The sequence below is a fragment of the Aquarana catesbeiana genome, linkage group LG01, assembly GCF_042186555.1.
Source record: "Aquarana catesbeiana isolate 2022-GZ linkage group LG01, ASM4218655v1, whole genome shotgun sequence".
NCBI lineage: Eukaryota > Metazoa > Chordata > Amphibia > Anura > Ranidae > Aquarana > Aquarana catesbeiana.
Genome location: NC_133324.1, coordinates 36004759 through 36017227, shown reverse-complemented (window position 1 = coordinate 36017227; position 12469 = coordinate 36004759). Strand labels below are relative to the sequence as shown.

The window sequence follows — 12469 nt, the reverse complement described above, 5'->3', positions numbered from 1 at the left end:
ACAGCACGTCCATTTCTTGCTTTCATCGATACTACCTCTAGAAGGTTACGGGCTGAAGGCACCAACAACACCCAAAGACTAATTTTTCCACAGCTGTGTGAGACAGGGGCATCAAATTTAATCTTTTTACAGCAAGGTCAATTCTTGCTTTCATCAAGACTACCTTGACAAGGTTACAGGGTTATGGCACTAACAATGCCCAAAGATCTATTTTTCCACAATTGTGTGACGGGATGTGAAATTTTTTTACAGCATGGCCATTTCTTGCTTTCGTCAAGACTACCTCTAGAAGGTTATGGGGTGAAGGCACCAACAACACCCAAAGACCAATTTTTCCGAAACTGTTTTAAAAGGAGCTTCAAATTTCAATTTTTTTACAGCAAGGCTAATTCTTGCATTCATCAAAAACTACCTTGACAAGGTTACAGGGTGATGGCACTAACAACACACAAAAAACAATTTTTTTGCACCTGTTACTTCTTTCCAAAGTCTACGAAAGAAACACCAGACTGTATCTAAAAGAAAATTGTTAATCTTGGCATGAGTGTACTATCATTTTGCTTCTTCACATAAGGCTTGCTCATTGTGGTGCAAAACTTTGCAAACTTTCAATCCGAAGTCTGGCAAAGAGACACAACAAGGGTCAGTGCGCGCGCACCCTTCAGTTGATGCGCGTGCACTGGGAGTGCTGGGCCTGGTGATGTCATCATTCGGCGCTGCCGTTTTTGACACTATTTCCGCATTGGAGGCTTATAAGGCGGCTCCAGTGGCCCCTAAGCGGTACAGCTTATGCCCAGGAACGTTTGACACCACACATCCACTACTAGGTAAGTTTTCTCTATTCCTTGAGGATTCTATGGCCTTCAATTCTAAGCTATTATAGCTGAACAGCTATCTTTTTTGATATCCACATTCCATATTGACTCCGGTGCTGTATATTACTTACAGATTCACCAGGCTATTATCTTACAACAAGAAGCTGTTGCTATCAGACTTCCTTGTCCACACCTCATTTCCATTGGGGTTGAATTACTATCTACCTTAAACGACCCCCCCAGTGTGTTGCCATTCCCGGGTGTTAAAATCTAACCAGACACCACAGGGTGGGTATTTTTACAGTGTCACCCCCTGTGCACTCACTGCTCCACCTTGCCCCTTTTCCCCTCCTAACTTTCCATTCGCCCACCCCACCTCCTTTCCAGACCCCCCTTCTCTTCCCCTTTTCTTTACTTCCCCCTTCCCCCTTTTCTTTTCTTTTTCTTTTCCTCCCCCTTTCCTTTTCCCCCATCTCTCTCTCCCCCTTCTCTCCCCCCTTCCCCTCCCCCCTTCCCCCCTTTTCTCCCCTCTTTCCCTTCCCCTGTCCTCCTTCTCTCCCTCCCTCTTTCCCCCCTCCCTTTCCCCTTCCACTCCCTCCCCCTTCCCATCCCTCCCTCTCCATCCCTCCCCCATCCCTCTCCCCCCCTCCTTTCCCTTATTCCCCCTCCTTTCCGGTTCCTATCCTGGTGTCTGTGCACAAGAGTGGCTCCCACCATATATATATTTTTACCTATTTTCTTTCTTTCTTTCTTTCTTTCTTTCTTTCTTTCTTTCTTTCTTTCTTTCTTTCTTTCTTTCTTTCTTTCTTTCTTTCTTTCTTTCTTTCTTTTTTTTTTGTATATTCTCTTTTTATTGGTATAGGTTACTCAGGTTAAACAGCCTTGTTAATTATTATATTTTTACAAAAGTTGATATCTCCGCCTTACATTTTCAATACAATAATCTATATTAGACATACCATCCCTCATCACATGACCTGAAAAGAAAATTTCAAAGTTTAGTAGATAATTAAATAAATCCCATAACCACCCCTCCCTCCCCCCTTCTCTCTCTCTCCCTCTCTCCCACCCCCCATGCATCCACCCTCATGACTCCTCTTAACACTCCACCATCATCATATATTCTGATGATTTTTTAAACTCTAACCACCTCTCTCATACACTGTTATATGCTTCCATGGAGTCTTCACTTCTATGTATTGTTTCCTCTATTGATCTTAACCAATCTATTTTTACTATCCATTCTTTCATTGAGGGGGGATCAGGAGTTCTCCACACTCTTGGGATCAGGCTTTTGGCTGCATTCAGAAGGTGGGGTACCAAGGTATTCTTGTATTGAGCTACTGTTTTATCCGTATAATTTAACAGACATATCCACGGCTCTTTCCAAACATGCTCTCTTGTTATTTGGTAAATGTTATCTATGATCCTTTCCCAATAAGGCTGGATCTTCACACAGTCCCACCATAGGTGTGCAAAGGTCCCCAGGGCGCCACGTCCCCTCCAGCATCTATGTAACAATGAGACTATATCTATTTACTTTAGATGCTTTTTGGTAACACCTCCTGAAGAAGCGACAAACGTGAAACGCAAAACTAGTCGAGGACCTGCTCTTACCTGCATCATCCTGCTCCCACCTACCTGATGGGTTTTAGAAAAAAATAACTGTTAATGTGTTATTTTTCACAATTTTGTCACATACTTTACATTGTCTATTTTTTAACAAATTTTCTTAACCTTTATGTGTCCACTTACTGGGTACCGAGATAGTCCATCTCCAATATTGGTGTTACTGGGCAACAGCAATGGAGTAGCCTTAGGTAACCCGCCCCTTCTTTCATATTCAATTAGGATGATGGTACCCACCCCTACCCATTGTATATATATCTAATGAGGCAGCACCCATTCAACACCAGAATGTATCCAAAATATCTCTAATCTTGTTCTGAGTGCACTAAAATGTTGCCTCATCATACAGATTGGCTCCCTTTCAGGGCTGGGCTCAGCCCTTCCTTCTCTGAGCTGGCCGCTCAGCTGTGGGCTAATTGCCAACTCCCATCTCTCTCCACAGTTACTCAGCTGTTCATCATATCCTGCTCGTCAGTCCTGCCTACTTAAGCCGTCCAGTCCAGAGAAGCTCTGCCTTCGCCTTGCTCAACATCACAAGAAACATCTCCTGCGTTCCTGTTTAAAGACTGGCTTTGCTAACATCCCTTCTGGCTGCGGATCCGGCTTGCTGTTCCACTACATTGAATTGGCTACTGAACTTTGGCTATGTTTTAACTACGTTTGTTCTTTTACTTTTATTATTAAACAAATATGTTTTAACTGTACTTCTGCCTCGGTCTTCATGGTTTCTGACACTCCCCAAGCCATTGTTTACAAAATAAAGAAATCTTGCAGAGAAAATAAATTTAAATGTAATTTTGTTAGTCTTTATAAATTTCAGTTTTGCTGCAGCAGGTTCTATACATGGTACAGATGTTCCACTTTACAGGCAGACTAAGAGGACCCCACAGGCACTATAGTTAAAGGATTTTTTTTATTTTTATTGTTTCACTTTAAGCATCATTAAAATCACTGCTCCTTTAAAAACATCTTTTTTAAAAGTTTTTGTTGCATTGATAAATGTCCTCCAGGACAGTACCTGGGCCCCTATACCCTTTTTAATGGCCAATAACTTGCATATAAGCCTTCAAAATGAGGACTTTTTATTGTTCCTGTTCAGGTCCAATAGACTTCAATGGGGTTTGTTGTTCGGGTCCAAACTTTTGCGATGTTCAAGAGTTCAGGCGCATACTGAACGAAGGGGTGTTTGGCCCATCTCTATATACAAATATCTAAATGTTGATTATTGCATTGGGAGGAAATTATTTAGTCCCAGGTCACTTAGAAAAAAATGCAGCCACACAATGAGGTTGGGGGTAAAAAAAGTGCTAAGGATGTGTGAGTGTTGATATTTTCAAAAAACTTTCAAATGGGTATCCTAGCAATCACAATATATAGGAATTTGGGAATTTTGGAAATGGTAGTGACTTAAAGTGATAGTAAAGCCAGATTATTATTTTTTTTATAACAAACGCGTTATACTTACCTGCTCTGTGCAGTGGTTTTGCATAAAGCAGCCCTGATCCTCCTCTTCTTGGATCCCTTATCGGCACTCCTGGCCCCTTCCTTCTGCCAAGTTCCCCCATAGCAAGCTGCAAGCTCACTCCCAAGATGCTGCTCTGTGTTTACATTCACACACAGATGCGGCTTGACCCCGCCCCATTCTCTCCTCAATGGCCCACTAGCTGTGATTGACAGTAATCATAGAATGCATAAAGGTAAACGACCTTGCACCTTTACAACCATTTTAATCACATACACACTCACTAACACAGGTTGAACTGGATGGACTGGTGTCTGAAATCAACTTTACACACAATGTAACTCTATCAATTGAACAGACCAAAAGGTAGTAATTAAAAGGTGTTCATTTTCAAGGTTTTCATACAATTTAATTTGAAACTCACTATTAGGGATGGTCCCGAAGTTCAAGTCAAACGTAAGTTTGACTCGAACATCGAGTGTTCGTCTGTTCGCCAAATAGCGAACAATTTGGGGTGTTCGCGGCAAATCCGAAAGCCGCGGAACACCCTTTAAAAGTCTATGGGAGAAATCAAAAGTGCTCATTTTAAAAGCTTATATGCATGGTATTGTCATAAAAAGTGTTTGGGGCCCTGGGTCCTGCCCCAGGGGACATGTATCAATGCAAAAAAATGTTTTAAAAACGTCCGTTTTTTTGGGAGCAGTGACTTTAATGCTTAAAGTGATACAATAAAAGTGTAATATTCTTTTAAGTTTTATACCAGGGCGGTGTCTATAGTATGCTTGTAAAGTGGCGCATGTTTCCCATGTTTAGAACAGTCTGACAGCAAAATGACATTTCTAAAGGAAAAAAAGTAATTTAAAACTACTCGCGGTTTTGTCGGTCCGGCAATACACATAACAGGTCATTGATAAAAACGGCATGGGATTCCCCCACAGGGGAACCCCGAACCAAAATGAAAAAGAAAAAATGCGTGGGGGTCCCCCCAAATTCCATACCAGGCCCTTTAGGTCTGGTATGGATTTTAAGGGGAACCCCTCACCAAAATTTTTTAAAAATGGCGTAGGGTCCCCCCAAAAAATCCATACCAGACCCTTATCCGAGCACGCAACCTGGCAGGTTGCAGGAAAAGAGGGGGGATGAGAGAGCCCCCCCCTGAACTGTACCAGGCCACATGCCCTCAACATTGGGAGGGTGCTTTGGGGTAGCGCCCCCCCAAAGCACCTTGTCCCCATGTTGATGGTGAGAAGGGCCTCATCCCCACAACCCTTGCCCAGTGATTGTGGGGGTCTTATCGAAACCTGGAAGCCCCCTTTAACAAGGGGACCCCTAGATCCCAGCCCCCCCGTGTGCAATGGTAAGGGGGGACAAATGTACCCCTACCATTTCACAAAATATGTATGAAAATGGTAAAAAAAACAACACTACATGCCTTGGGACTAGTCCTTTATTAAAAAACAAAACTGTCACATGGATTCTTCTTCTTCTTCTCACGCTCCGACGAACCGAAAAAAAAAAAAAGCCGCAAGCCGCCTACGATCTGCCTCCATGGCAGGCACCCGCCATAATGACAGGCCTCTCAGGTGACAGATCTTTTATAACTGAGGGCGAGGCCACACGATAACATCGCCGGGTGACCCCGCCCCCTCTGATGCACAGGGATATCCCTATGGATTTTCCGTAGCGTCAGAGGGGGCGGGGCCATCTGGTTACGTAACCGGGTGGCCAGTCTACAAGAGTCTACAAGCTATGGTACTCATCACTGAAAATTGATGAAACCTGATGTACTGACTGCCTATCTCATTTCTAGAGGCCCTAACATACCAGGATAGTACAAACACCTCCCCCCCAAATTACCCCTTTTTTGGAAAGAAGACAGTCCAAAGTTATTTAGTAAGAGGCAGGCCGGGACTGGGGCAAAAAATGGGCCCATGCATTTTAGAATTAGCAGCCCAGGGGGGGCGGAGCATTCGTGGGGGCGGTTGATGGCGGGATGTGGGGTTCCAGGATGTGTGGATTTGATTACTTTCACTCTGGTTTTGATGGTGGAGTCCTGAAAATAGTATGAAGCAGCACAAGATGAGGGTTGCTCTAATCCAGGGGCAACCTTTTGGGCATAATGCACGTAAAAAGATTTTCGAAGAAATTGAGAGTGCCAGATACATAAAAAAAAACAAAAAAACTGTCAACTTCACATGGAAAGGAATCTTTATAGTTAAGTAAATGCTGTAAACCACTTGAATAATAGTAATAAATTAACTGAGCTTTGCACCATCACACCTCAGATCAGCCCCAATACCTGCAAGTAACTGGCTTTGTGAATACTGCGTAATGACTGACTTTGTGACTACTGAAAAGCCAGTTATAAATTATTAAGCTTTGCACACACCACTAAACGAACAGCTGAAATCAGAGCCAATGTACTAACAATCCAATGTTAGTACAGCGTTCTCCCCTGCTGAGCTATTGTGTTCTGACAGTGCCCCCCCACCAGAACATACCAGTCAGAGCTCTCATCCATTGGCTAAGAATGCTGACCTTTTTCGGTCATGAGCCTTCAACAGAAGCCGGGCTAAATGGCCGGCTTCTGTTGGACCAGCTACTGTACACACGGGCTGAATGTCGGCTGACATTCAGCCCGTGTGCACTAGGCTTTACTCACAGAGCCAGTTATTAAGCAAAACTCCTTTATAACTGGCTCTGTAATGTTTTACAACAGGCTCTGTAATGTTTTATAACTGGCTCTGTGAGTAATGCTTTACAACTGGCTTTGTTAGTACTGCAATGCCAGTTAAAGCATTACTCACAGAGCCAGCTATAAAACATTACAAAGCCAGTTATAAAGGAGTTTTGCTTAGTAACTGGCTTTTTGAGTATTACTTTTAGTAGGGCTTGTTAGTCTGTTAAATACTTCATCCACAGTCAACTTTTCTGGGTAGAATGGTCTCCTCTTCAGCTTGAGCCAGGCACATGGCTGCTGAGGGAGAGGAGTGCCCAGAGACAGCATGTGGGTGCACTGCAGTTACTGAGTTACTAAATTACCATTAGTAGCGCTTTCTGGCCTGGAGCATTCAAATCCGACCTCTTCACTCGTGGGAAAGGAAGTGGGCATACACCAGCCTCAGTGCTTTCCCTATAGGCAGCCGCAGCACCTCGCCGGCTTTAACTTGCAGGATGCGGGTCTTCGGTGCAAAAGGCCTCTTCCTTGGCTTCTCCATCCCTCCTCCTCTCCTGGCCCATCAGCTGCAGGGCGCATGTGCGAACAGGGACTCTCTGTTTAGTGGCAGCCTAGGTTGCCATGGAACGGCTTGGTAGGCGGAAAATGCCTCCGCTCCTCCCACCACAGCCAGCATATGCAGAATGTCCGGCCCTGCATGTCGAAAACCCATGGTTGGCCCTGCCTGTCAAGGCCAGACATGCGGCCCAGCAGCTCCCAGCCCACCGGGCAAATGGCTATAATTTTTTCCACAATTCTTTGAAACATTTTTTTGTTTTTTAAATGTCAAATTAACAAGATATTTCTAACACACTGCAAAGGGCATGCTTGCAATTAAACCTCAAAACACATTCTGCTACTCCTTCTGAATATGGCAATACCACATGTGTGAGACTTTTTCACAGCCTGGCCACACAGAGAGACCCAACATCCAAGGAGTACCTTCAGGAGTAGGGGCATAAATTACACATCTAATTTCCTGACTATCCCATATCTGGAGGCCTTGGAGCACCAGGACAATGGAATTATCCTTAAAATGACCCCATTTTGGAAAGCAAACACCCCAATGAATATTCTATGAGGCATAATGAGCCTTTTTAACATGTAATTGTTTGCCAAACATTTTTGGAAAATGTGGAAAGAAAATGAAACATCATGGACATAATAAGAATTATACCCGAAAATACATTATTCTATTTCTCCTGAATATGGCAATACCAAATATGTGAGACTTTTTCACAGCCTGGCCACATAGAGAGTAGGGTTGCCACTTCATCCCTTTAAACCTGAACACATATAAATTACACAGGTTCTGAGGCTAATTTAATGTTGATAAGGCGCCAAGTGAGTTTAATTACCACTTTAACCTGTGGAATTCATATGTGTTCGAGCTTAAAGGGATGAGGTGGCAACCCTAATAGAGAGGCCAACATTTAAGGAGCACCTATAGGTTTTAGGGGCATAAAGTACAAATCTAATTCCTGACTACCTATCACATTTTTTTGAGACCATGGAGCACCAGGACAATGGAAACACCCACAAAATAACCACATTTTTAAAAAAGAAACACCCACCTGTGCTTTTATTAGTGTGGTTTTTGGCAGAGGATGAGTGGGACTAGTGTCTCGTAGGAACATGGTCTGTAAACAGGACAAAGTCAATACAGGCAGCAGGCTGACATGCAGGAAGCAGGTGGGAAAATGGTCCATAAACAATCCAGGGTTATTGCAGGCAGCAGACTGATATCCAGGCAGCAGGCAGGAACATGACCCATAAAGAGGCCAGGTCAGTACAGGTAGCAGGCAGAGACATGGTCAACACAGCAAAGTATTGGTCCAGGCAGCAGGCAGGAACATGATCCATAAACAGGCCAGGGTCAGTAAATGCATCAGGCAGAGGTGTGGTCAGTTTTGGTGGCAGGCAGAGGTATGGTTAATTAACAGGCCAATCAGAAGGACCAATCATAGAGCCCATCTGCCGATCAGAGATGCGCTGTGTCCAAGGGACACGGGCATCGTTGGAGTGTGCCAATACGCCAGTAAATTATATATTTAGGTCATATATTAGATTATAATTTATATTTTTATTATATTTATATTTGTATTATATATATTCTCTTTTTCTTCCCCACAATGCACTGATAGAAATCCCATTGCTAGCTGTGAGACAACACAAGACAATTCATTTTCTCAGAAGCTCTGACCCCGATTTTCATTGTGTTTCTATTGTTCTTCCTGCAGACAGTGAGAACTGCATGAAATGTCCTGATGAAGAATGGCCAAATAAGAAGAATGATCGGTGTGTTCCAAAATTGATAGAATTTCTCTCCTACACTGATGATACTATTGTTGTAATATTTTTAGCTGTCTCCATCCTCTGTTGTCTTCTTACTGGTTTCATATTGGGGATATTTATACATTATCGGGACACCCCTATCGTTAAAGCTAATAACCGGAACCTGAGCTATCTTCTCCTGGTCTCCATCATGCTGAGCTTCCTCTGTGTCTTCTTATTCCTCGGCCATCCAATAGATGTAACCTGCATGCTGCGTGTAACCTCTTTTGGTGTAATCTTCTCAGTTGCCATCTCGACTCTACTTGCCAAAAGTATCATGGTGTGTATTGCTTTTAAGGCCACCAAACCTGGGAGCCTCTGGAGGAAATGGATGGGTGCCAAACTGCCCAATTTTATCATTTGTGTCTTCTCACTGGTTCAAGTCATAATCTGTGTCACTTGGTTGTCTATTTCTGCCCCCTTCCAGGATCGGGACATTCACTCTTATCAGGAGAAGATCATCATTCAGTGTAATCAGGGCTCAGTTATCGGCTTCTACTCTGTCCTGGGATATATGGGGCTTCTAGCAGCTGTGAGTTTCATTATAGCCTTTTTAGCCAGGACATTACCAGACAGTTTTAATGAGGCCAAGTACATCACCTTCAGCATGCTGGTGTTCTGCAGTGTCTGGATTGCCATGATCCCGGCCTATCTGAGCACCAGAGGGAAATACATGGTGACTGTGGAGTCCTTTGCTATAATGGCCTCAAGTTCTGGACTTCTTGGCTGTATATTTTTCCCAAAATGTTACATAATTCTGTTCAGACCTGACCTGAATACAAAAACGAATATTCGCTAATGTGTATGGAGCAACACTGGATTACCAGTAATTATAGCATTATCTCTATCATTGGTAATTTTAGTATTTTCCTAGTGTATTGAGAATGAACACTGTTAAATATAAACACTTAATACTTACCTCTCCAATGGATAGTAAATCTAGTTTTTGCTCTGCACACCACTGGTATTGCACACTTTGGGTTTGTTGGAAACCTTGTCTCATGCTGGGAGTAGTGGTTCCTCCCAACAGCTGTTACTTCACTGCAGAACAATATAGTCGCTTAGTGAGGAGTAACCATGGTGATCAGAGGGGGACAAATTATCCAAATCATCCTAATGTGTTTGATACCAGAGCCACCCATCACCCTTCAAGAGAGGGAAGATTTCACTCACCACCCTTCCAGAAGATAAATATTAAACATGATCTTTTATAAGCTGCTTGTAATGTATTTTTAGTGTCAGGGTCACTTTAAATATATTGTATGTAGATGTATCCACTATATTAATAAATACATTTTGCTGGTGTAGTAAAAAAGAAATTCATATTAGTTAAAGTTTATGAGAGCATCTTCTTAGGAAGTTCACATTTTAAATGATAAGGTGAGTGAATTTTAAAGAATATGTTCTCCATAGGACCTAATAAAAACTCTGTCTCCTTGTATAAATGTCTTTGTAAACTGCTTCCATGAGTTAGTATTCGGCTTCCCCATACAATGCTGCAGAGACAACACTCCTACCCCACACTTTGCCAGATCCTGATATGAAAGCTTTTAAAGCCAAAAACAGGTTCCAGGTGCTCATTGATCCATCATAAGATGTATTCTGAAGAAGACATTAAACGTTAGAATTATGTTAGCTTAATATGTTTTGAAATGAATGTTCTTACTCATATGGGCCCCATAACAGGGTATTTTCACCATCACCAAGATCTTCTAGTCAGACGTGTCAAAGAAAAAGCTAAACAGAATAGGAAATTACACTCCCCCCAGTCCCTTCCTATAAATATTCAAACCATACACACTAAGAACAATGCTGCATAAAAATAAAAAAATATATACAAATAAAGCCCATAAATATTATATAATATTAATCAATATTTCTCAAGTAAATATAATCACTTTTACATAAAAACTATTAAATGTGCAAAAAAATCCCAAACAGTGTAAGATGAATACCGTATTTATCGGCGTATAACACGCACCGGCGTATAACACGCACCCCAATTTAGGAGGGAATTTTAAGGAAAAAAAAACTTTTAGGAGGGAAGTTGAAGGGAAAAGAAAAACTTACATTTAAATGCCCATCAGTGCAGCCATGTCAGTGCAGCCTTGTCAGTGCAGCCTTGTCAGTGCAGCCTTGTCAGTGCAGCTATGTCAGTGCAGCCTTCCCCAGTGCAGCCTTGTCAGCGCAGACTTCCCCAGTGCAGCCTTGTCAGTGCAGACTTCCCCAGTGCAGCCTTGTCAGTGCAGTCTTTCCCAGTGCCGCCTTGTCAGTGCAGCCTTCCCCAGTGCAGCCTTCCCCAGTGCAGCCTTGCCCCAGTGATCCCTGCCATTCTGGGCTTCAAAATCGCCGACCGCGATTTGAAAATGGCGCCGCCGGCGCCGAAATACACAGAGCCGGTCCTCGGCTCTTCCCGGCGGCTCTCGTTCACTTTCGGCTCCACTCGTAGTCCCGAGCGGAGCTATCCGAACCTAGCCGAGTAGGTTCGGATAGCTCCGCTCGGGACTACGAGTGGAGCCGAAAATGAACGAGAGCCGCCGGGAAGAGCCGAGGATCGGCTCTGTGTATTTCGGCGCCGGCGGCGCCATTTTCAAATCGCGGTCGGCGATTTTGAAAATGTGACAGCTCGGGATCGCAGGGGATCGGCGTATAACACGCACCTGCGATTTTCCCCTGATTTTAAGGGGAAAAAAGTGCGTGTTATACGCCGATAAATACGGTACATTGATCTCCAATGATTTAACATACAAAAATTCATCAGGCAATAAAAGTGCCAAAGAATGTGCAAAACGATCAAATTCCCTTAAATCATGTGCAACATGTGAAAATCCTCAAGTGATTTCTTCATGACCCCCCCCCCAATCCGTAATTTTCTCACCTTATAAGTCTGATCTCTTCAATAGATAAGTTGGTCATAGAGCACTTGTTGTGTATACATAAATCAGCCGGGTAACTTGGATCCACATAGACAAATGCAGTCAGTCACAAAAGCACACTTTTCTATAGAGAAGCCCTGCTGCAAAAATCAGTTCAGAATGAAAGAAAGGCCCTCTCATCACAAAATAATAATCAACGTACCTGAAAATAAATGCAAACATCAAACTACCCTCTTCCTGAAACAAGAGCCATAAGAAAGGGAAGCAATGCAGTAAAAAATATTGATAGTTGCCTGGCAGAGGTGATGGCTACACGGAATATCACCTAGGTGAGAGTAGAGAGAGGGGTGTCTATAATGGGTTAAAAAGACAATTTCTGAAGGCCAGATGGCACCAGATTTCCATGGATAAACTGATTAGTGGACCCTCTGTGCTATCTGCACATTGGAGAGGCTGGGAGCCCTTAACCACTTCAGCCCCGGAAGATTTTACCCCCTTCCTGAACTGAGCACTTTTTGTGATCCGGAACTGCGTCATTTTAACTCACTATTGCGCAATGTGCCACGTTGCACCCAAACAAAATTGACGTCCTTTTTTTTACACAAATAGAGCTTTCTTTTGGTGGTATATGATCACC

At 43.1% G+C, this 12469-nt stretch overlaps 1 protein-coding gene across 1 annotated transcript in view; it reads left to right on the top strand.

The window, feature by feature from the left end:
- LOC141140274 (vomeronasal type-2 receptor 116-like) overlaps positions 1-9755 on the top strand; it is a 164139-nt gene extending 154384 nt beyond the window's left edge. The window contains exon 5 of the mRNA XM_073627299.1: positions 8863-9755. Coding sequence (XP_073483400.1) covers positions 8863-9755 — 893 coding nt within the window. The remainder of the gene's footprint in view (positions 1-8862) is intronic.
- The last annotated feature ends 2714 nt before the right edge of the window (positions 9756-12469 follow it).